The following is a 25,410-nucleotide window of genomic DNA, read 5'->3' as shown; positions in this document are numbered from 1 at the left end:
GGGCTTCACACACGAGGGGGAATTAACCCCATCACCAGCCCCCAACAGCGACTCCGGCTCCTCCTGCTGCTGCCGCGGGTGCCATAGAGAACCGCCCTCTACGGGTCCCGCCGGCCAATCGCGGCGCCACATGCTGCTGACTGCCGCCCCGCCCAACCACTCAGCGCCTGGAGCACGCCTCCTCAGCCCCGGAGCTCTACGCTGAGTGGGCCAGAATTCTGCCCACGCAGGAAAAAACGCCCCGGTGAAGCGAATGCTAGCCAATGGGAGGCCGCGCCTTTAAAGCCGAGCGACGGCCGGAAGCCGGCCAATTGGAGACCGGAGTGCGGTTTAGAAGACCGGCAATGCGGAAGCCCCACCCTCGGAGGTGCCTGCGACCAGTGGCGTTGCCTCTTTGAGTTGACTGACGGCCCCGAGCGCTAGTTATAGGTAGGCTTTACGGTCTGCTCCGAAATGGCACCTGGCCTTAGTTCCCCTCTGTGGCGGCGTCTTGGACGTACATGCAGCCGGGACAAGTCCTCTGGCTCAAACAGTAATTAATATTACGGAGGTGGATGGACCACAAATCCCAAGAAACGCTTCCAAATCGCCTTAGCTTCAATGAACGGGTCCATGAAGCGAGGCATTCTGGGACTTGTAGTACTTGGTGCAGAAGCTTTGCTTAGATTCCGAAGGCGCCTCCTGACAGTCTGTTGCCTTAAAATCGAAAGGTCTTCTCCTTGCAGCACTATATTTGTGGCCTTATATTTGTACCACTCGCATCATTACGTCCTCCACCCCAAGTTCTTCTGTCGCCACGGTTAGCAGGCTCCTCCTCCAGTCACTGCATTGAGTCCTTAGGTAAAAGCAGCCTACGCATCTCCCGCCTGCCTCCATGGCGCGCTTGTCTGCCTGCCAAAAATCTCAGCGGCACTTTGCAACCTGCTTGCATTATATATTTCATTACTGCGATCTTACTGAATTCAGTGGGTCTTGTTACTAAGTAGGTACAGGATCGCCCTGCCTGTCTTAGCAACCCGAAAAAGCTATACCGGCTCCCTCTCCTCACCCCACCCCAAACAACCCTATCGCCTATCGCTGTTCTAGGTTCTTGTCTTCCGATGCAAATGCATCTTGTGGTTTTTTTAAACTGCTCTTTATTAAATCTTAGAGGCACAGGTATGTTGGCCGGTTACAGCAAAATACTAAAAGGAATGCCCTGTACAAAACATATTTGCTATTTCTTATTATTAGCCCACGAAAGCTTATGCTTCAGATAGATCTGTTGTTCAAGGTGCCAAAAAAAAAGTTTGCTGGGTGTGTGCTTTTTTGTCTAAAAATTTTTCAAGCAAATGTGTCTTATTTACTTCATTCTGCTGAAATCAACCTGACGTTTTCACAGCGTTTCACATCATGCATCCGTCATCGACCCAGTCATTCTTACTCCCGGCGGATCTCCTTCGTTACAAACTCGACGTCGGAAGCGTCCACAAATATCCATCGCTTTTTACAGGCCACCTGTTAGGACCCGGAGGCTTTTATTAATCGCAACAACCGCCAAACAGGGTTATAATCGCACCTTGTAACCCCGAGTTTCTACTTGAAAGGGTGGCCAAACGTGCTTTACATCTTCGCCGTGACCTTTTAAAAGGCGTTGTTAGATTGCCATGCGGTTCTAACGCGCACTTAATCCGGGGAATAACTATTTTAAGGCGCGACTGCAAATTCCTTTTTAACCTGCATAAGTACAAAACCAAGTTCAATGGGGCTTCATCCCAGCCTAAAAGCTCCTTCCTTCATAACCCATCACCCTTCCTATCTATTCAGTTTCGTCTCTGCAGCTTCCTATACCCGCCGCCCTTACACATGAACTTGTAAATCAGCCGCCCAAATTGTTTGTGATCTTCCATCGCTTCTCCTTGTTCCATGTGGCTTACATTGAAAAACGGTGCATTGATAGTTGTGCTCATTGCTGTCCTGTTTCCTGGAAGAGGGGAAAGGGAGCTTGTTTGTATTCTCGTTGTTTGACCATTATGGGGCTAGGGTGTGCGAATGAACACAAATGCAGCGGAGGCCCGCCATTTTAATCTTTTTTTAAAAAAGAAAAAAGAATCCATGCAGACAGGCACTTGCTAACGAAGTATCTCTGAGTCTACCGCGCTCTCGGTTTGAGGTCATTTCCGCTGCGTTTGAGCGCGAAAAAGTTGTTTGGCTGCTGCGGCAGGAGGAGGAGGAGTTGCTGCTGCTACGATTGCTGCACGGATGAAAGAGCGGGTCTCGGTGAGGAAGGCGCTTCGAGGTCTAGGAAGTGGAATAGTAATTTATAAGCAAGTTTCGTGTAGTTGGGGCAGTGCAGTTTTCTTTAAACTAGTGAGACCTATTGACTAGGAGGCCGTCAAAAACGTGGGAGTAAAATACTGCATAGTTCTGCTTGCACCCGAGAATGATTACTTGATGCAACGTAAACGATCTTTTGACGCGTCTGAATGGCATTCCTGAACTCCTAGACTGAAGTGGTTTGAAGGGTGGCAGAAAGGCAGATATATCCACAGACACCCCTTCAATTCACTTTAGGACAGAGGTACTAGGTAAGGTGAAATGTGGAGGGTATTCCTATGTATATCTGTTCAGAAGCAAACCCCATTTAGTTCCGTGGGATTCACCCCCAGGTAAGTGAACATGTCCTGCTAACCTAGCAGGGCAAGTAGATAAATAGGTACTGCGTTTCCGTGCGCTGCTCTGGTTTGCCAACAACAGCTTAGTCATGTTGGCCACATGACCTGGAAGCTGTATGCCGGCTCCCTCGGCCTATAGAGCCAGATGAGTGCTGCAACCCCAGAGTCATCCACGACTGGACCTAATGGTCAGGGGTCCCTTTACCTTTAAGTGAACATCGGGTTATGTAGACTCAGTTAGTTTAGGGACTGTGTAAAAATGACTTGGGTTTCCATAAAGGCCATAGGTATGAAGAAGCGCTACCTAAATTTATTCTCTGTGTCTTTGCGATCCCAGTGCATGTTTAGATTAGAGCTGTAGACACTACCAAATTACCGCTGGCTTCTTCATTTCCACAGAGAGCAGTTCTGCTTGAGATTTTTGCACCAAGCAGTAACCCAACCCTGTTAAGGCTGGAGTCTTTTGCATACTTACCATAACAAAAGTGGGGCTTACTTTCAAGTAATTGTACATATTTTTGTGCTGCCCATCTATGTAATGCCTCATTCATTCCATTTTGAGGTTGCTATAAAATGCAGCTTTTTCATCTTGCTCAGCAACATCCTTTTATCCCACCACCACCATTCCTGGGTTTCCTTTGCTTAACATTTAATCAGAAGAGGAGTTTTACTGGGCTTACTACTTTGTGTCCCAATAAAGGGGGTGTTACTTTTTGTATTTACATCCAGCCTTTCCTCAAATAAGCGCCAGGTGGTATATGCTTACCTGGCCTCCCCCTCCACATTTTATACTCGGGAAACTGAAGTAGATTAGACTGGTGGTCTTCAGCAAAGATTAGTTGCCATGGTCACTATTGAAATTTGCCTAATATCTCAGCGACTAACTGGGCTTTCAAAGGTATGTTGCAAATACTTCTCACACATCTACTACTCTTCCCAATGCTTCCTTTTAAGCATAGAAATGCCCATTTGACTGGAAAAACTCCAGTCTGGAACCCTGGAAAGTTGCTATTAGTCAGTGTTGACAGTACTGAGCTAGATGAATCGGTAATCTAACTTTGTATAAGACAGTTTTTTCTGTTCCTAAGTTTTCTAGAGTCATGGGCATAGCCTAGGTGTGGGTAGGAGGGCAGATCTGCCCCCCTAAATCAAGCAAATCAATAAAAATACTTAACTGACCAATTGCATAACAAATAACTCAATTCTGCCCCACTAACATAAAACCTGCTGCCCCCCAAAATAAAACCTGGCTATGATCATGTCTGCGGGAGGCAGTGGAAGACAAGATTGCCTGGCGTGCTCTGGTCCATGGGGTCACAAATAGTCGGACATGACTAAACAACAACAACAACAACAATGATCATGTCTAGAGCTGAATCTGTGAAATGAACTCAGCAAGAAATTCAGATCCTGTCACAGACCATCCATGTGATGTTACAAGCATGGGTGGCACTGTAGTCTAAATCACTGAACCTCTTGGGCTTGCTGATTGGAAGGTTGGTGGTTCGAACCCATGTGCCAGGATGAGCTCCTGTTGTTCTGTTCCAGCTTCTGCCAACCTAGCAGTTCAAAAGCATAGCAGTGCAAGTAGATAAATAGGTACCGCTGCGGCAGGAAGGTAAACAGCGTTTCTGTGCGCTCTGGCTTCAATCACAGTGTCCCATTGTGCTAGAAGCAGTTTAGTCATGCTGGCCTCAGGACCCGGAAAGCTGCCTGTGGACAAATGCCAACTCCTTCGGCCTAAAAAGCGAGATGAGCACTGCATCCCATAGTCGCCTTTGACTGGGCTTAACCGTCCAGGGGTCCTTTACCCTACTTTTACCCTTACCAACCCAATATAGCATTTCTGTGCATCAACTGCACAGTGAACATTCATTGTTATATTGGAAGTGAAGGAATATTGCTACCTGTCCTGAGGGTTTTTTCCTAAAGATTCTAGTACCTAGAAGGTGTCACTTCATCCCATAAATGCAGCTATTCATTAGGACACAGCACAATTGCATGTAAGAAGATTAATTATTATAGGTGATAAAAGTCAGTGATCCAGGCTGCTGTAATATAGTTCATAGTTGTACTTCAGTTGTGATTCTGGTTCTTTTGCGCTACTTCCAGTGCCCTGTAACAGCTAAGACAATAATGCCCAGTCTTCTTTAACAATTTATTTAACCAAAATTATACCCCACTTGATTGTAGTAAAATCTGCGTGTGACAGGATTGCTCTTGTACAGTGAGAGGGGGGATTAATACCCATCCAAAATGGCTATTGATGGAATGTGCATTCTTTAACTTTGCATGATTTGTTTTTTTCCTGGCCTTGTTTTTTCCTAATCAGCCTTTGCTGAGGGCAGGTAAACCACTGCATTAGGTGTGGCTGGATCACTCAGTTACTCCAGGTGCAAAGGACCTGCCTTCCTGTAGAGGAGGCTGCTGTCGCTTTTCCACTTGTGTTCTAGGCTTGCCATCTTCCAGTCAGTGAGCGATACAGAAAGAGGGTGGAGGAGTAGGCTCTTTTGAGGATAAAAACCACTTTAGACTGGAATCACATAATCATTCCAGTGTCGTTAAAAAAATATTATTATTGAGTTGTATTCAGTGAAGCACTTGTGCAGTGATGCCTCAAAAGGGGAATTTTGTCTACTGTGCTCTCTGAAATGTCATTAACGTTATTAAGTTTCACAGCACTTTGTGTGCCAACTATACACAAAGGGCATAGGACTCTCCTATCACCTGAACTGCACTTTTAAGTTGAATTCAAAGTACTCCAGTGATCAATTTAACATGCTTATGTGTACAAATAAACCCACGTACACATTTAACAATGTTTTAATAAAACAGCTTATAAACCAGAGTCCTTGAACTGCAACCATATCCATTTTGATACTATTTATGAAGTAAATGTGTTCAAATATGACCTATTTTGGTAAGTGCTGGAGAATACTGAGTGTGGCATTTTGAAATCAGATCTCTTATTTTTTGTCAGGTGGAACATGGCAGTGGTCATCCAAGAGACTTGTACACGTAAAACTTCTGGTTCAACTTCCGATGTCAGTGAAAGTCTGTCTTACCTACCTGAAAACTTAAAAGGCAAACTGCTTTCATTTCAGAAGAAAGGAATTGTGTTTGCATTGGAAAGAGGTGGCAGGTAAAACTATCTTAAACATGGATCTGCCAGTCCCTTTTAGGAGTGGGGAAACTAACCCAAGTAGTTACAATGGCTCCAATATATTTTCTGAATGTTATACTGAATTTCTAGACCTGAATCATTAAGTAGTTGAAGCTGAACCCAAAAGCTTATAGTATTCTTCAAGTATTTAGAATAGGAATTACTTGTGCATGTAGGGGAGGAAAAAGAACCAGGAGGTGCAGGGAATTAGGACAACACAAATCTTTATGACTGGGTGCCAATTGCATTTATAAGCAAATGTAAAATGAATTTTTTATCTATAGGATGAAGAGTAGAAAAAGGTAACATAATGACTATTCAAGACAATCATCAATCTAGTTAAATTGCTTTGTACATGTTACAGACTACCCTTGAACATAGCCACCTGGAATGTCAGAGAGAAGCTGCCCCTTGGCCTCTTCCCCAAATGCACCTGTCTTCTGTTAAAGGGTTTTCCAGCATGCACCCACCCCCTACACACATGCTTGCAGCTTGAAATGTGCTGTCTAGGAAATGTTTGGCCACTTGATTATCAGTTGGCTGGCATTTCCCCCCAGCTATAAGTTAATTTGCTTTTCACTGGTTAACGTGTAAGGGTTAGTGTTTTGTTTAGAATCGGCTTGAGCTGGACTACAACTCCCATCATCCCTGACCACTGGTCCTCCTAGCTATGGAGGGTGGGAGTTGTAGTCCAACAACATCGGAGGACCCAAGATTGAGAAAGGCTGCTCTAAAGGCTCAATAGTCTTTTTTACCATTCAACACTTTTGCCTCCTGATGGAAGTTTGACACAGCCTTTTTGTGAATGGAAAAGTACTTCACATAATTGTCAACGTGATGCCACTCATTGGGACCATTTTAACTTAACATTCCATGCACAAGTCATCTGAGGCTCTATTTTTGGTGAAGTACCCTAATTCTTGCAAGACAAGTCATCTTTGTTACAGATACAGGACCGCACAGTTGTGTTTAATGATATACACATTTTTTAAACGCACCAGGCGCACATTCCTTAAATAACCTCTATATGAGAGAGATGTTAATGCTAAAGTCTTGGCTTGTGAGTAGGATGCAAATTATATGCTAGAGTGTTACATAAAACTGATTCACATGAGTGGGTGAAAATCTGGAACTCCAAACTGAGGGGAAACAGCACTCTTCCTCAATACAGTCTGTTCTGTTAGGAAGTGTGAGTCCTGTTCATAAAAGGAAGCAGGGGACTCTTTGGTACTAAAGCCAGTTTGCTTTTGTTATTTATCCTTTTGTTTTTCGAAAACATAAGAAAAGCCTGCTAGATGAGACCAGGTGCCCATGTAGTCTAGCATCCTGTTCTTACAGTTGCCAACCACATGCCTATGGGAAGCCCACGAGCAGGACCAGAGTGCAGCAACACTTTCTCCCCCTGTGGTTTCCAGCAACTGGTATTCAGACGTATGTGGAGCTAGAACATAGGCATTAGAGCTATTAGCTGTTGATACCTTTATCTTCCATGGATGTATCTAATCCTCTTTCAAAGCCATTCACTGCCTCTCATGTGAGCAAAATCCATAGTTAAATTACTCACTTCATGACAATTTACCGTATTTTTTGCTCTATAAGACTCACTTTTTCCCTCCTAAAAAGTAAGGGGAAATGTGTGTGCGTCTTATGGAGTGAATGCAGGCTGCGCAGCTATCCCAGAAGCCAGAACAGCAAGAGGGATTGCTGCTTTCACTGCACATTGATACCTCTTGCTGTTCTGGCTTCTGATATTCAGAGTATTTTTTTTTCTTGTTTTCCTCCTCCAAAAAGTGGTCTGGTGCGTCTTATAGAGTGAAAAATACAGTACTTTCTTTCGCTTGTCCCGAATCTTCCAGCATTCAGCTGCATGGGATGTCCCTGAGTTCTAGTGTTATAGAGAGGGAGAAAAACTACTGTATTCTCGGCCCTCTTTCTCAATACTGTGCATAATTTCATGTTACCTCTTAGGTTTTCCCTAAACCAAAAAGCCCCAAATCTTGTAACCTTTCCTTCATGGGGCAGGTACTTCATTCCCTTTATCATTTTGGTTGCCCTTTTTCTGAATCCTTTTCAACCCTACAAAACTCTTTTTGAGAGGAGGCAACCCAAACTGTTCACTGTCCCAACTGCAGCCACTCTGTAGGTTTGTTATAATGGCATTATATCAGCAGTTTTATTTTCACTTCTTTTCTTAATGATCCCTACCATGGGATTTGCATTTTTCACAGCTGCCAGCCACTGGGCTGACATCTTTATCAAGCTGTCCACTTCAACCCCAAAGTCTCGTTCCTGGTCGGCCACCCATGAGCATATTTGTGAAATTAGGAGTTTTTGTCCAACCTGCATCAGTTTACAGTTGTTTATTTTGAATTGTGCTTCCCATTTTACTGCCCATTCACTCAGTTTGGAGAGATCCTTCTGGAGCTCTTTGCAGTCCTGGTTTTAGCCACCCTGAACAATTGCGTATCAGTTTGGATAGGCTGTTGGGGGGCTGCTGTGGGGAAATAAGATTCTGCCAACCCCATTATGCACACACAACTCTACAGTCTATCCAGTGCCTTTCCTGTCACTGCTCAGCTTTGTGGCCAAGTGGAGTCTTGAACCAGGGTTTCCCCTTGAAAGTCTCAACACCCAAACTTTCTTACTACATTTTCTGTGTTTCCTTTTACTCGTTGCAATGCTGATAGTGTCAGTGCCACAGATGAGTAGTTCTGCCATATTGTAGGTGCACTTTCAGTCTATTTCTGGACTAAAGCAACTTTCACCTTCTCCAAGGAGATGTTTGTGTGCCCCTCTCTGCCTTTGGTCTTATTTTACAACTGCTTATACTGTACAGTATTACTTGTTTCAAAGTGCCTAAATCAACTAGGCACTATATGTAAAGCAAACTAAAATTCACTAGCTTGCCCTTAGGCTTACATTTTAAGCAAGATGAGAGATGGAATGAAAATGGTGGTAAATAGTTAAAATGATATTGAATAAATATTAAAATTAAATGACTTTTCACAGCGATGCTAAGTAGCATAATTCCCTTTATTTTATTTTTCAAAGCGTAGTAGTAGTAGTAACATTCCTATCCTGCCCATTCACTATGAAACCCTGTGGGATGGGGAGCCTATGGCTCTCCAGATGTTGCTGGACTCAAATTCCCATCTGCCACAGCCAGCATGGCCAATGATCGGGGGGATGGGAGTTGTAGTCCAATGACATGTGGAGGGCCAAAGCTTCATCATCATTGGGTTAGGCTGAGCTCAAATCATTTTGTGAGCTTCATGACTGAGTGGGGTTTTATAACCTTTCTATTTTAGATAGCTTACTGTAAACTAAAATAACATATATTATTTTAGTGTGGGATGGGGGAACAATTGCTTTCCCTGCCTTTACCTTGGAGTTCAGAAAGGACAAGTATCTAATTGACTGCTGTTAGGTTACAAGAGGTGTTTGTATATTTTTACACTTATGGGTGAAATCAACTTGGGATCAGGATAGCATCTAGGGTGTTTTATTTTTATTACTTAGTCTCCAGGTAAACTATTGGCCATGGTGTTCTCTTAGCAGTTGCATTCAAGAGGGGAAGAATCTAGGACACCGAGTATTATTCTTACTCTCTTTATGACATATTTTGTCCTTGTGAGCTGAATTTAGAGCCTGAAATGGAATGGAATGCTTTATCCCCCTCAAATTAGCGTTCTTGGATATAGCTGTCATATAGCTGTCGTGAGCAGATGGTATGTGAATGATCTAGTCTCAATTGGGTAACTACCAGTTAAAAGGAAATGACTAATTGAACTTCAAAGAACAAGTTGTCCTGCTCACTGCAGTCAAAATATGTGACAGAAATCAGATTTGTGCCTCAAATTTTTTATCTGAAGATTGCTTCGGAAGTACATAACCTTTCTGTTGGCGTAGGCAGCGTGCTCTAATTTCATTAACTCAGGAAGCAGTGAGGAAAAGCATATAACTAACAGGGCTTGGGGTGCGTGACTCTGGATTTTCTTATTAGGATAAGGAATATGATTTTGAATTACTGTATCTTAACCATAGGGAGATTTCTTTTTGTGGCCTACGTAACCGCTTCATTCTGCCCACAGTGGCAGATGGAATAGTTAAGTAGACATGATACTATCAAGTATGTGATAATTAGATGTTTCTCTATAAAGAATGTGGTAGTTTCTTTTTAGATGTCACTATCACGGCACGGGGACACCAGCTTTTTAAAAGCAGTATCTAATGGGCTAAATATGTTATTGTACTTATAAGCAGATCTACCACCCTGCTGGTTTTCTGGAGCCTGACCGAAACCTCAGTGTTTAGGTTCTTTTTAGAAACCCTAAAGAGGTGTAGGTGGGTGTTTGGAAGCTGTGATTATTTTTTGTTAAATTGCTGCTGGTTTTCTATGCTTTACGCTGTTGTAAGCCATGTTGACTACAGTGGTACCTCAGGTTACATATGCTTCAGGTTACAGACTTCGCTAACCCAGAAATAGTACCTTGGGTTTAGAACTTTGCTTCAGGATGAGAACAGAAATAATGCTCCGGCGGCGCGGCAGTAGCGGGAGGCCCCATTAGCTAAAGTGGTGCTTCAGGTTAAGAACAGTTTCAGGCTAAGAACAGACCTCCAGAACGAATTAAGTACTCAACCCGAGGTACCACTGTATTTTCTACAAAAAGATGGGATGTAAACGTTTCAATCTATTACTTTATTAACATTTATTAACAACAATAGCACCGCTCTCTGGGCACCTTAAAGTACCGGGGAAAAAATTAAAATATTTCAACCAGCCACAAATAAATAAAATTGTATATTTAAACAGAATGTAATAGATTTTAAAAAATAAGAGATTTTGAAAGGTCACAGACACCACAAAGAAGCAGCTGGGCAAGCTTCTCTGGAGGTAGAATTCCACAACCAGGGTGCTACCACCTCTCCCTAGAAGCCAACTGATATGCCTCAAATGGCAGCGGCACTCAGAAAAGGGCATTTGAAGATGTTTTCAGGCTCCAGGTGGTTAGATATCAGAGGAGGGGGACTTTGAGGTAACCTAGTACAAGGCTTTAAATGTCAAAACCAGCATTTCTGTTGGGCCTGGAAACAAGCAAGCAGCCAGCACAGATCATGAAACAGTGGCATACTGTGTTAAAATCATCCAGCTGCAGTGAACTAGCTAGCAGACTTATCCTGGATTTGCTGAAGTTTCCAAACCATGTTCGAGGGCAAACTCACATGCAACGCATTGGAATAATGCAGCGATGTGAATAAGTGTTTGTTATGTGAATCCTTGGTACATGTATCATTTGTGGAGTTTATTTAAATACCTTTACATCACAACAGCTGCACAACTCTTAAGCACCCCAGCTGTCTGATCTGACGAAAAGGTAAAGGTAAAGGGTTTGTTATCAACAAACCAATTCTGACACTTCTCTCCAAATTTCTGCCCCATAACATCTAGTAGCTTCATGCATGTTGCACAGAGCAAAGTTGAAGGACCCATAACAGAAGTCTTGGTGGTTGTTTTTTTAAGTGATGAATAATCACCCTGTACCACTCTCTGGATTTTCATTCAAAGAGTGAGCATACGCCACCTCAATTGCATGGTATCTCAGACTAAAGTTAAATTTGCACTTCCCAAACCACCTTGAAGAAAAGCATTATTGTCCGCAAGCTAGGAAATAAATGCATCATCCCCAAGTTTACGCCTTGTATTCTCTCAAAGCAGTCTGCGTTTTCTTGGCCCAACAGTTTTACTAAGCAGCATTAGTGAGACTTTCCCCCTTCTTTTCTCCCAACAGGCCCCTTTGCCATATCGGAAAAGACCAGGTGGTTTTCCCTGCAGCATAGTTATGGCTGGGACCTATTTGCTGTTTAAGAGTTTAAAGCCCATAGAATTACTTGCATTACTTAGATCCTGGTCAATATTAGCATTAAACAGTGTTGAAGAGAAATTGTTGGGAGTTTTATATCTTGGAAAACAAATATGTGTTAGGAAACTGTATAGAATGCATGCTTTATTCAGTTAAAGTTCTGGGTCCTTCTAATTTTTATTTTTTATTTTCACCTCTAGGTGTATGATTGCAGATGAGGTAAGTGGCTCTTTAGCCATTCAGTCTATTCTGTAACTGCTTACTTTGGATTAAACTAGTGCTCAACTGTGCATATCTTATTTCTATAACCTATTTTCGCAAGACGAAAAGAATCCGTTCCGTGAGTCTCTTTGTCTTGCGGTTTTTTCGTCTTGTGAAGCAAGCCGATTAGCGCTATTAGCGGCTTAGCGGATCAGCTGATAAGCGGCTTAGCAGATCAGCTGATTAGCGGCTTAGCGGATCAGCTGTTAAGCGGCTTAGCGGCTTGGGAAAAAGGGGGGAAGGGGGAAAAAACCCCGCAGGAACTCGCAATACATTTTCGTCTTGCGAAGCAAGCCCATAGGAAATTCGTTTTGCGAAGCACCTCCAAAACAGAAAACCCTTTCGTCTAGCGGGTTTTCCGTCTTGCGAGGCATTCGTCTTGCGGGGCACCACTGTATTTGTAAATCTCTTTGAAATGATTCATGGGGAGCAATTTGTAAATAATAAAATAATGTGTACTTAAAAGATTAATTAAAAGGATAATTTCCCCATACAGATACTTGGTGCAAATGTAAACTTTAAAGTAGTGACAATCAAAATGGGACTTACTAATCAACTTATTGAAAATGTGGAACAATGAAGTCAACCTCAAGTAATATGTTTTCATAGACTGAAGTGCCTCTCAGTTTTGCTGAGAGGTGAATTTGATATTCAGCGAATATTTTTCAGCGAGTTAGATGTAGAAAAGTGTAGCTAAACACTGCTTACACAATGTGACCTGTTCACCATTCACTCCATCCTCTTGCCCCCACCCCCAGTCCTTGGGAAAATGCCTGTAACAGCCAGGAATGGAGTGTGAGGGCATCAGCTATAGTGGGAGAGGTGAACTGGGCAGCCTTACGAAAGTGAACTCCAAATCTTAGCCTATGCCATGCTATCTAAATAGCCATAATGCTAGCATTATCGTTCTTCAAACTGTGTATGTGTGAAAGAAAGATTTCTTAGTAAGTAACTTTAGAACTGAGTTGGGACAAACAATAACCTTATCTCCTGATTTTAATTACCAGTGTTCGTTGTTAGTTCAAAGTAACTGCCCCTTTAATTGAAAACTCCAACTGAATGGCGAAATGCTCATGAATTTATTCATTTTCAGTCAATTACCACCTTCACGATTACGTTACTTTTTAATTTGAGAGAAGCAAGTGTCTCAGTGTGAAGAAGCAACATAACAAAGGGTAGCTATTTAAGACTACAGTCATAAGCACATTTCAGGAAAGTAAGTTTCCTTAAAGTCAGTGGGTTATATTTGTAAGGCAGGCTGCAATCTTCTGCATACTTACCTGGACACAATGGAAACAGACATAAAATTGGGCTATCTTCAGTATATTAATACTCAAAACATACAAGTTTATTCTTGTATATGTTATGAAGAAATGATGATAAATTCACATAAACAAGTGTTGAGTGGAACCCGAAGATAATGTGCTGGTTGCTGCTGAAACATTATCTGTATACAAATATAATGCAACTTACTATTTAGTGGAATGAATTCCAAAACTGCAACTCTTTACTCAAATTGTCTTTTGGATTTCAAAGACAGAATTTTTAATGATGGAATTTATAAGATGAAGATGAAGTCAGATTAACTTTAAACTAGTTTGTACACTTAAGATTTCCCTAGATGGTAAGGGTAGACAGCCCACAGAATCAGGAGATATTTATTTATTTAAAGTACTTCTTAACTGCCCTTCATCGTACAAACGTGAATAAAAACTAGTTCATATGCAACAAATATAGATACAGTTGTACCTTGGCTCCCAAACGCCTTGGGAGTCTAACATTTTGGCTCCTGAACGAATCAAAAGCGGAAGTGAGTGTTCCAGTTTTTGAACATTTTCCGGAAGCCAAATGTCTGACGGGGCTTCCATGGCTTCCAATTGGCTACAGGAGTTTCCTGCAACCAATCAGAAGCCATGCTTTGGAAGTCAAACATTTCGGAATTTGAACGTTTCGGATGTTGAACAGAATTCCGGAACGGATTCTGTTCGACTTCCAAGGTATTACTGTACAGTTTTAAAACAAAGTTTTTTTAAAAAAAGACAAGAGCTAATGCTGCAAAATATAAAAAGCAGAGTAGGGCAAACAAAATAATCTGTGATCTAAAATACTTGGGCAATCTGGAAAGTCATAACCTGACAGGAAAGCTTATGTTGGCCTCACCTGGTATGTTTCCTCATGAAAGTAGCATGAGAAACTGCCTTATACCAAGTCAGACCAATGGTCCATTTAGTTCAGCATTGTCTATATACTAACTGATAGCTCCTCTCCAGGTTTCTGGCATGGGACACCCCAGTCCTAACTGAAGATACCAGGGATTGAAACTGCAACCTTCTGAATGCAAAGCAGATGCTCTACCGCTGTGCCATGGCCCTTTCTCTTGGCATTCTAAAGGCAGGGTGCCACCACAGAAAAGGCCCTCTCCTTTGTGGAAACATGTTTTCCTTTACTAAAGAGTGTGTCTGCAGATCTTAGGGCAGAAGATCTTAAGACATAAGCAAGCTGGTATGGGAATAAGAATATTTCCACATCCAAGGGACCATGATTATTCTGTGGGTTCAATGTAAAAAATCGTGTGAATTCAAAATGATGTGTTTTAGTTCTTCCTGATCCATGAAAAAATAAGGAGTATATGAGTATTGGAGGGGGGGTGTTTTATGTGTGTTGCGAGGGAGAATGAGGTATATTTTGTAGGTTTATATATCTGTGGATATGTGAGTATGGGGGCTTTATGTCTACCCATCTCCTTCTAATGTCCTTAACTGAGCAGGTGTTGGAAGTGATTATCTTAGTCTCCTCAAAATGCACTTAAGTTGAGTAATACATTTTGGAGGTTCTAAGGTGACTGCCATCTGCAAATGAAAAGTGTAAACAGCTGGTAGGACTTTTTCTAGGTAAACCACTGATAAGGATGTTCCCTGCTTTCATACAATTAAGCTTTTCTTCTTTTTATTTCAATTTGTTGTGACTTAGATGGGCTTGGGGAAGACGATTCAAGCAATAGCTATAACTTACTACTACAAAAATGAATGGCCTCTGTTAATAGTGGTACCCTCCTCTCTGAGGTACCCTTGGGTTGATGAGATGGAGAAATGGATCCCAGAACTTTCTCCAGAGGATATCGTCGTCATTCAGAATAAAACTGACACCTGGTAAGTGGCATGCTATCAGTCGCATTGCTTTGCCATCCAAAAGTAGCTCTGAAGCACTTAAAATGGTGTGGTCTTTTTGCTGTACTTACAAATCTACTTCCATTGTTAAGAGCGTGCTGGTCTGGTTTGGACATCTCACTAAGCCATGATTTAGTCCAACATGCAGTAGCTGAAATGAACCTAAGCAAGCCCTCCTGCCCATTTCTGGCATACTTGGAAGGAGAACTTTAGCAGCCTTTTGTTTTGCTTCCATTGAATCTTGGCTTGTTGCTCACACACCAGGCATTGTGGTTTAGTTTCAAAGCAAATCAACTTCAAACCATGCATTCTGAAGCTGCCTTGTTAAACTAGTCATTGTGTGATGTGTGGACACAACTTCTGTGTGTTTGAATATCCATAAGCACTGCTTTACTTCCTTTACTTGTGACAGCTTTTGGTTCGGTATCTACTATTATCCTCTATATTATGAGTGAAGGATCTCAACTTTCTCTGATGTTTCTTTTTCTGTATTAATTAATATAAATAAAATACTTTCAAAAGCTCAAACACTTTTGAAAGCAAAACACGTCGGGGTTAATTGAAATACAAAACAAGAGCTGTATTAAATTCTATTGCATATTTTGCCAGTCTTCTTTTGGCAACCTAAAACTTCTGTGCTGTATCCAGCAGAGTAAACATAAACTAGATAAATATAAATTAACAGAATTTAGCTAGTTTGCCATTTACCCTTACAGCAATCCATTTATAACTTGATGAATGTATGTTTTGCTCTCTCTCCTTTTTCCTAGGAGAATACCTACGAGCAAAGTCACTGTTCTGGGTTATGGCTTGCTAACTTCAGATGCAAAGACTTTAACAGAAGCTCTGTACAAACAGAATTTCAAAGTGGTGGTAGTTGATGAATCACACTACATGAAATCCAGAAATGCATCTCGTAGCAACATTTTGTTACCTATTGTACAGAACGCCACTCGGGCCATTCTCCTCACTGGAACTCCTGCGCTGGGAAGACCTGAAGAGGTTCTGAATATCACAATGTGATGCCTGGTTCACATATCACAGCCAAGCCATGCTGGTCCACTGGGAATATACTTTGAGCGTGTGTCTTTTCTATTCCCCTCGCACTGGGTTCCTTATCTCACTTTATGGTAACCCTAAGTTGCCATGATGTCTGCTTTCCAATTATATGGTTTGCAGCATCCATAATTAGTCTGATTAGGATGACTCGGCAAACTGTAGGGGCCACAAACCAAACCAGGAAGAGGGGACAAGAAATTGGGGAAAAAAAGGAAGGGGAGGTAACACAGGCATCCAAAGCACATTCCTGACTTGCTATGACATCTGAACTGGGCATAAAAGTGAAATTATTATTTTTTATTTAACATTTTATATATATAGAGAGAGAGAGAGCACTTAATCATCAAAACCTCTAAGCAGTTTTCAAAATGGTATAAAGTATGTATTATAAATACAAATAAAATATACATAGTTTCTTCCTTTATATTGTACAGTGTAATTCAGATTATTCTATAGTTTAATACATTTTTTGTACTGCTTACCATACGGATTTGTGCAGAGCACATTTTTGGAACTATGGGTATGACGGTGGGGCTGGAGTAGATGAGCGTAATACCCTCTCAGTAGAGAAATGGTGGGATATTGCTGTGGTAGAAAGCATTTAAGGCCACATAAGCAGTAAGGTGATAAAACAAGATGCCATTTTATTGAATTTGAAAAAATATTTGGTATAAGTTGTTAGGCAATTCCTAGACTATGCAGCTGTAGCCAGGGCAAGGCATCTAATTTTGTGCTGGTGATGTCAGAGGGGCTACTTGGAAGTTGCCCATGACTGTGATGCAATTTTCGGAATGGTGCTGGTTATGCACATAGAAGCAGAATGAGTGTCTTTCAGATTTTGAGGAAATGGTCATCTTAATAAAGTCCGCTTACGATGGTTTTTACAGCTTTTCATGCAACTTGAAGCGATTTGCCCACGAAAATTTGGCACATGGTCTGAATATGCAAAAAAGTATTGCGACGCGCATTTCAGGTACTAGTATTTCAGCAACTTTTACTTCCCTATTGATGTTTGTTTTTCCCCTCTTGATCATTTTACTGATTTAATTGCTTGAGATGGTGATGCACAACCTTTTTCTGTAGAAGCTCTAAATCTTCAAGAAGTAAACTTTCAGGGACTATGTAACTGGTTGATTGGGCAAACTGCTTTTCTCTCCTTCTGCCTCTCCCCCTTTCCTCGTCTTCTCCCCTTTCTAACTGCAAGAAATTGGGCTGAGCTGTGGTTTAAGATTTCATGTCTGTGTTCTATATTTATTCTTCATGGGCTGGATTCAACTAAGCCATTGTGTGAGCAGAAGCCAGCGAAAGGACTCTCACTAGTGCATCAGTGTTCCCCACCACCACCACCACATGGCCCCTGAACTTCCCCCAAAACCATTCTGAAACCAGAACAGTAGGTGGAGGGGAGGAGAAGGGAGATAGTTCCATCTGGCAAGCAAAAATCTTTGTGTCTCCTTAGCACTACTTTGAATACTATCCCAAGGTTTTATTTATGAACTGTCCAGATGGCTTGTTGTTAATAGGTGGTGCAGTAATCTTACAAGTAAGGGGAATAATAATAATAATAATAATAATAATAATAATAATAATAATAATAATTTATTATTTGTACCCCGCCCATCTGGCTGGGTCTCCCAGCCACTCTGGGCGGCTTCCACAGAAACCAAAAATACAGTAAAATCACACATTAAAAACTTCCCTGAACAGGGAAGTAATAGCTCACCGTTTTCTGGGTTAGAATGCATTATAAGCTCAAGGGTTTTTTTTGCATGCACACCAAATCTTTCCCCATGTTTCTTCATGCTGAGTCTCACATTGGGGGGTCCCCTTGTGAGGCTGTTTAAGGTGCTGGTTTTGACCTTTAAAGCCCTATGCGGCCTAGGACCCACATACCTACGGGACCACCTCTCCTGGTATGCCCCACGGAGGACCTTAAGGTCCACAAATGACAACACCTTGGAGGTCCCAAGTCACAAGGTGGTTAGATTGGTCACCACTAGGGCCAGGGCCTTTTCAGTACTGGCCCCGACTTGGTGGAACGCTCTGTCACAAGAGACCAGGGCCCTGCGGAACGTGACATCTTTCCACAGGGCCTGCAAGACAGAGCTGTTCCGCTTGGCCTTTGGTTTGGACTCAGTCTGACCCTTATGTCTTCCCTCCCCTTACGGTTTTGATCTATGGGCTACTTTTAAAATGAGATTGCATTTTAACCTGTATTTTAAATTGGGTCCCCCCCCCCAATTATGTTTCTATTGTAATTTTACTGGTGTTAGCCGCCCTGAGCCCAGCTCTGGACGGGGAGGGCGGGGTATAAATTATTATTATTATTATTATTATTATTATTATTATTATTAGGAATGTTTTGCTTATGACAGGACTGAGAAACTCCATGAGTGCATTTTGGCTTGCCACACAGAATGACTCCTCCCGCCCACCGAAACATGCTCTTCCAATCCTGTTAGGGCCAATTTCTTGGGGCGGGCTGGAGGGCAGGGAAGGCCCTGTTGCACAAGAGGAAGGTTTTGCTCAGGGCTTCCACTGACAGGACCAATTAGTTGAACCCTCTTTTCTTGAACCAGCTTTGGCTTTGCTACAAGAACTGAATCCACACACAAAAAGGAACACATAATTTGTTTCAAACGTCATACTATCATTTTGTTACCTAATTTATGAAGGAATTTGGTTCAGCATGTTTAGGGAAGTTTTTAATGTTTTATCGTGTTTTTAGTCTGTTGGGAGTCGCCCAGAGTGGCTGGGGTATAAATAATAAATTATTATTATTACTACTAAATTTTGTGTTTCTGCAACTTGATTAAGCGATCAGCAACATTGTGGCTGCAACAGACCACTGAGATACTCCTTTATATGGTTTGCTCTTTTTGCAGAGTTGTGGAATGCTGACCAAATAGACTTGCGTGCTTCTTCTTTGTAAAATGAAATGCTAACTAATGTTGATTTAAATTAAGTGTCCTATTTTTCACTGCTCTTTAATTGCTCCAGATTCTTTGGTACAAGACGACAGTGGGACTGCAGAGGAGCTTCAAATTTAGATGAACTGCACCAGTTGCTAAGTGATATAATGATTAGGCGTCTGAAAAATGAAGTTTTAACTCAGTTGCCGCCTAAAATCAGACAACGGATTTCTTTTGATCTTCCCCAAACTGCTGCTACGGTAAACCAGTGTACTATTAGCTGTGTGATGGTGGTGATTCATTTTTATGGTTTTAAGTGCTGTGTGTAGTATACACACAGAATTACCTCGCTCTGAAAACTCTCGTCGAGTGACTTGATTACATTTTTTTAGCAGTTCTATTCAGTGCGACCCTATGCAAGAACCTCAGCCTATGTGGTTAAAAAACTAGGTTCGCCCAAGTATATAACTCAATGATTTCAGTGTCTCTCTAACAACTTTAATAAAACTTAGTACAGCTGAACTCTTCAGGAACTTAACAGTACCTTTTAGAAGTAGTGTTTAACCTCTCTTTCAGCGGTTTCTGAAAGAAGCAGTAACCAATAACTCCTATGAAAACAGTATCACTTTTTGCTAGTGGTGATATTCAGTTATCTAGGGGTTTAAAAGTCTTGTTTTGCATTTACTGCCATAATTCTAGGAGAACACTCTCTTCCTGCCTGGAACTTTTGTTTGAATACTTTAGCAGATCGGAAAGCATACTTTTATACACAATTAAGTCCCAGTATGAACTTTGTGTAAGATTTAGTGGTAATGGGCACTGTCCAGATAACCATGGGTGGCGTCCAGTGTAGGGCTAAGTGGGAAATGTGCATGAGGACTGAGATCCACTTACATAATGGGACTTCTCTCCATGCCTGTCTCCCCCCTCCCACTGCACCTGTTCTGGGGGTTCCTTCTACCCCACAGCGCAGATTTAGGCGCCTGGGGAGGAGGAAAGAGAGGGCGGGAAAGTCCTTCTGTGCAAGCAGACCTTGTTCCACACACAACAAGAACAAGAACAACAACTTAGTTGAATACTGCCGCATGGAACTGATGCATGCTCAGTGCAGCTTTCAACACATTTTAAGGACCAAGAATCCCACTGGGTAATTTCAGAGGTACTTTGAGACACGGCACAAGGAGAACTCGTGGTCTTCTCACTTGGTGCCAACAGCTACTAAAGTCAGAGTTTATTCATTTAAAATAGCGTTATGACTAATGGTTTGAAACAATGACAATTGCTATATTTTAAATAAGTAGCACAGTAAGTTGCACCGAATTAATAAGCACAACAGTGAAATGTTTCGTTATATTTGCAAAGGCATTAAAGCAAGGTGCTGTAAAAGTATAGCCCTGAGACCAATGTGCTTCACTGTTTTTGATTTCTTCACCAGCTTTCAGTTCTTTTTGAGCCTTGAAGAAGGGGAGTTTTTAGCTATTGATATATGACTGAAACAGAATGAGCTGTAAATTCTTTTTATTTTGATATTTTTGTCCCGAGCTTGTCTTAGGCTTCTATTCTTGGCAGCAACATGTGACTGACCTAACTCTGCACTAGCATTCCTCTGTGAAGAAGCTGGCATCTTTAGGGACTGTTGTTTTTCTCTTTTCTTCTCGGTAGCAAAAGTAGGGCATGATTCAGAGAAACAGTAATTGTTTTGCCCTTTCACATTTTTTGCCTCTAAATATTGCCATTCCCTCCTGTGCAGGAATTAAATGCTAGCTTTGAAGAGTGGGAGAAATTAATGAGAGCTTCAAATTTAGATTCTGCGGAAAGTGGCTTTTTCCAGGTGATGAGCCTAATTACAAGCATGTTCAAGCAGACTGCCATTGCCAAGGTAATCTTGACATGTCTTGCCATTTTAAACATTTATTTAAAGAATTGTACTGCCTTTTCCTATATATACAAATTTGTCAGTCCATTTGTTAGATTGTCTCTTCCTGTATGTGCCTGAAAATTATAGCAGCCCAGTATAAAGTGATTTTTTCTGTCACTGTATTTTGTCAAACTATCATGGTAGGCATGGGGGGTGAACCTCAGGCTCAGGGCCCAAATTCGACCCTCCAGCCATCTCTGTCTGGCCCTCAGAGCTCTCTCTAGGCCCCACTCCTCACCAGCTGTGCTTTGCACCCTCCTTGTGTACTTTCCTTGACTGGAATGTGTCCTGGAATGGTGAGGGAGCCTCTCGCTTGCCTGTATGGAGAAGCCTGGCTTCTGTGAGGCTGCAGTGTAGCCCACTGTACAGTGGAAAGGTTTGCGTCCATTGCTCTGGCCAGCTTTTGCCTCTGGCCTTGCTTGCCACTAGCACATGGCCCATGAGGGACTGAGTCCCTCAGAGTGAAAGAAGTATGGTTTTGAATAGTGTGCTGGATCCAAAGACACCCTTTGGTGAACAGAATTCCTTCCATTTTTGGAAGGGGCTCTGATGTATCAGGGCTTCTTCTGCAAATGGAAGTGCAAGATCATTTTTGCAGATTTTTCCCTGCAGGCTGTGCACTACCTCCCACGCTGTTTCAGGGTTTCCCCCCAAGTGAAGGGCTGCAGGAGCTATTAGCAAAAACAATCAAACCCCTCTCTCCCACCTTTCCCCACTTCCATTCATGGAAGCCTACACTGGGTCACACAGGTCATCTGAGAACAGAAGGACTTTGGTTCCTACCTATTGTCGTAAAGTATCTCTGATCCAGTTACACTGAAGATAAACTCTTGTCTCTAATTTTAGAATACAGGTTCAGGCTTTAGATAAGACAAGGCCACACTTTTAACTTTGTCTTTCAACTTAGTAGATAGTGTTCATGTTTTAATTATCTCACTTGGCACTGTCTTTAGCTGCAAATTTATTTTCAGTGCCAAGTTGCGTTCCTGACTGCTTTTTAAGGGACAGGCAGTAAGTAACACAGTGTACTTGTAGTAATAACACTTTGTGTTGATTCCAGAGAACTGCAGTAGTGGCTCACTTACAGTCCTCTGTGCTTCAGCTCTCATTATCCCCAATAGAAGTGCCATCTTCTAAAAAAAAACATAGAGGGGCCCCAACACAATGTCCTGATGTCACACACGCAACATTGCACGACGTCCTGATGTTGCTCTGCTTTTGCTTTGAACAGTAGTGGGGTCCTGGCCCACTCAAAACATTGAGGGAGGCTTGGCCCCCAGGAGTTGGCATGCATGATTCCCACAAAACCAATCCTGAAGGTCAGGCATCCTCAGGAATAGAATGGGATGTGGCCCAGCTGATAGAGCTGGGATTCAGCAGAAATAGTTATCCCCTTTGCACAAGCAGAAGTGTCTTTCCATTCTCACAGTCTGCCTTCAGATACAACCCTTAGTGGATCTACACTAATGATGATGTGCCAGTAAAATATATCTGTAAGATAACATGATGCATAGATTGGCTTTTTGTTTGCTTGGCACACTTCAGATAATGGATATTGTTCAAACCAAGAGAGGAAATTAACCTTGTATGCTAATGTAGTTTTTGCTTTGACATCAACACAAATTACTTTGTTTTATCCTTTTAACTGTTTTATTACAACAAAATTCCAAGGTGCTTTGTATGTTTTAGGCAGGAGCAGTAAAGGATTACATCAAAATGCTGCTTCAGAATGACAAACAGAAGTTTTTAGTCTTTGCTCATCACTTAAGCATGCTTCAGGCATGTACAGAGGCAGTGATAGAAAGCAAGGTAAGTGTGGCTTATTTTCTTCCACTGCTTTTTAAGGATCTTACTATCGAGCTCTAAACGAGTACGCATTCTTTTTGGTGCTTGCTTTAAAAAAAATGCTTGCTTTTTAAAAAGTCTGCGTTTGTCGCATCTTAGCTGTTCATATGCAAAGACAAGGATTTCCTTTAACTTCGGGTAATGCTTTGGTTTTCTTACTTCACAGGTTCGATATATTCGAATAGATGGAAGCGTACCTTCAGCAGAAAGAATCAGCCTTGTCAATCAATTTCAGAAGGACCCAGATACTAGGGTGGCCATTTTGAGCATTCTGGCTGCTGGCCAGGTAAGGACTAACAATATACAGGATACAACTTGTGAGTTACTGCTTATGGCATTTGAACTGTTAATCTGTATTGCCACTGACTTCTTTTTTTAAAACCCTATGGGGCACACTGCAAGGCAAAGAGCTTGGTCAGTGAATTGCGTGTGAGAAATTCCAGACGAAACTGCTGAATTAAAGCACTATGTAGAGTTGTACAGTAATATCAGCTCTTTACATTATGCTGATGTTACGCAACAGTTTGCGGGGGGAATCGTCATCCTGCAGCAATTAATGTAGCAAATCTGTATAACTAAGGAAAAAGAGGTTAACTAGTTTCTCTCATGGCCTAACCTTGAACAATAACCCATTCCTATGTTTCGTTATGGTGTCGTTTCTCACTCCATCAGCATAGGTCAAAGGAGTTCCTTAAATGTAATATCTCATGACCTGCTCTTCAGTATATACCAATAGACATAAGAATTTTAAGATACGGTATGGGAAATACACGAACATTCCTATTCTGTTCCCTCAAAAGTCAGTTTCAGCATTCAAGCCTATATTTAACGAAATGGTTAAATATAGCAAATACAGCTTGTTTGCTTTTCCCAGCTTGGTCTCTGCGGTGGACAGTAGTTTGCTGTAACATGGCTGCCACCACAATAAAAGTACAAATGCATTGTCCCCACACTTGTTCAGGACACATGTCTGCAAACTAATTTTCTGTGTTCAGGAGAATAAACCCGTATGGAACCCACATGACTGGGGGGAATTAAGCTCAAGTATAAGAGGGACTCTCCCTGCTGTGGCCCTGGCTCTCTTGTGCCAGATGACAGGCTGCTGTGAGTCTGGCATAGCTGGCCCAGAAACGAGTGCATTTACAAAAAAATATACGTGCTTAATTTAAGGACGTCAGTCTAAGTAGCAGTGTGCCTGCATGAGGTACTCAGGATGGAGCAACTGAGATAAGAGGTTTTCCAGAAGCCGGTTTTATTGATAAGGTAGAACAAAAGAAAAATCCATGATTACTACTGAAGGCTGTTGAGAAGAGAAGGGAGGAGTTCAGAGGAGGGATGAGAAGTGAGATGGCAGTGAGCCCAAACAGTGATGGTTTGGCATTTACAGGGAAAGGGTGAGTCCGAAAGCAGTGGGAGATGGCAGGAGAGTAAGCAAGGGGGGGGAGGAAGTTACGCCTTTCCTTCCGTATGATCTACCTGAAACTTAAAGGGACCTTAGTGTCAGGGTATGGCAAGGTTTTGCTGGAAGGGTATGGCAAGGTGGGAGGTGGGCCCCAAGTTGAGAGTTCCTAAACCCAGGCAGGCAGTGGGCGCCAGCCGTAACTGGAAACGCAATTTGTCATAATTCCTTAAACCATGTTGGCTAACCATTTTCAGACTTAACTGAGCCTTCTGAGCCCAAGGCATTACGCGAGGACTCTCTGGCAAAAGCATTAAATACCTTTCCCTTTAGTCGACTCGGCTTTCCAAGCTGGAGCCTTCATTTTTGTCTTTATTTGTAGGGATTAACCTTTACTGCTGCCACTCATGTGGTTTTTGCTGAACTATACTGGGACCCTGGACACATAAAGCAAGCCGAAGACAGGGCGCATCGGATTGGACAGTGCAGTTCTGTGAATATCCATTACCTTATCGCAAATGGGACGCTGGACCCTCTGATGTGGGGAATGTTGAATCGCAAGGTATGTTTTCGCACTTAAATGTTGGCAATCCTCACTGTCCAAAGCATGGCTCTAAGATACTGACTGTAATACCTTCCTTACATTGTGAGTGCACATACACCTAACAACCCTATTTTCTAGATTGTCTCCTACCCTAATTCCTCCTTTCCTAGTCACTTCATATGACTTTTGGTTCTTTGGAGGAGGCATGACTCTGTATCGGAAGAAAAGGTCAATAAATGATAGAATTTAAAATTCCTTTGGCTACAGAATTAAAGAGTTTGTGTGTATTTTTAAAGCACTTTTTTTGTTTAAAAAGGGGGTAAAACGGTTGAGAATGTCCTGTTAATAAAGTCTAACTTGGAGTTTGTGTGTTTATAAAGCATTAGTACCAAAGCTAAAACTTCCTCAAAACCATTTTAGGTCTAAATATATTGGGTAGCATGTGGAAAGTAAAGCCAAAAATCTAGCTTTGATGACTAAAAGGTGAATTTGAAAACAAGATGAACTGAACCATTAAGAAGAATGTAAGACTGACAAGTAGTTTTGTATCCGTAAACCTGACTCAACAGAGAAGGCAGAAGAGACACATGACACTTCTTAGAGGTACCGGTACACACAATAGGTTTA

The 25,410-nt window shown here is 42.0% G+C and overlaps 1 protein-coding gene across 5 annotated transcripts in view; it reads left to right on the top strand.

The window, feature by feature from the left end:
- Positions 1 to 307: 307 nt before the first annotated feature.
- ZRANB3 (zinc finger RANBP2-type containing 3) overlaps positions 308 to 25,410 on the top strand; it is a 41,873-nt gene continuing 16,770 nt past the window's right edge. Inside the window, exons 1-11 of one of the 5 annotated variants that reach the window (XM_081921606.1) lie at positions 308 to 429; positions 5,635 to 5,796; positions 11,879 to 11,897; positions 14,910 to 15,088; positions 15,877 to 16,108; positions 17,053 to 17,138; positions 19,166 to 19,337; positions 20,828 to 20,956; positions 22,685 to 22,804; positions 23,007 to 23,126; positions 24,622 to 24,801. In XM_081921606.1, coding sequence (XP_081777732.1) covers positions 5,642 to 5,796; positions 11,879 to 11,897; positions 14,910 to 15,088; positions 15,877 to 16,108; positions 17,053 to 17,138; positions 19,166 to 19,337; positions 20,828 to 20,956; positions 22,685 to 22,804; positions 23,007 to 23,126; positions 24,622 to 24,801 — 1,392 coding nt within the window. In that variant the 5' untranslated portion in view covers positions 308 to 429; positions 5,635 to 5,641. The other 4 variants (XM_081921607.1, XM_081921605.1, XM_081921604.1 and 1 more) reach the window with 4 other exon arrangements.

This window comes from Podarcis melisellensis (assembly GCF_964234715.1).
Source record: "Podarcis melisellensis genome assembly, chromosome: 1".
Lineage (NCBI taxonomy): Eukaryota > Metazoa > Chordata > Lepidosauria > Squamata > Lacertidae > Podarcis > Podarcis melisellensis.
This window is presented reverse-complemented; position numbering and strand designations above follow the sequence as displayed.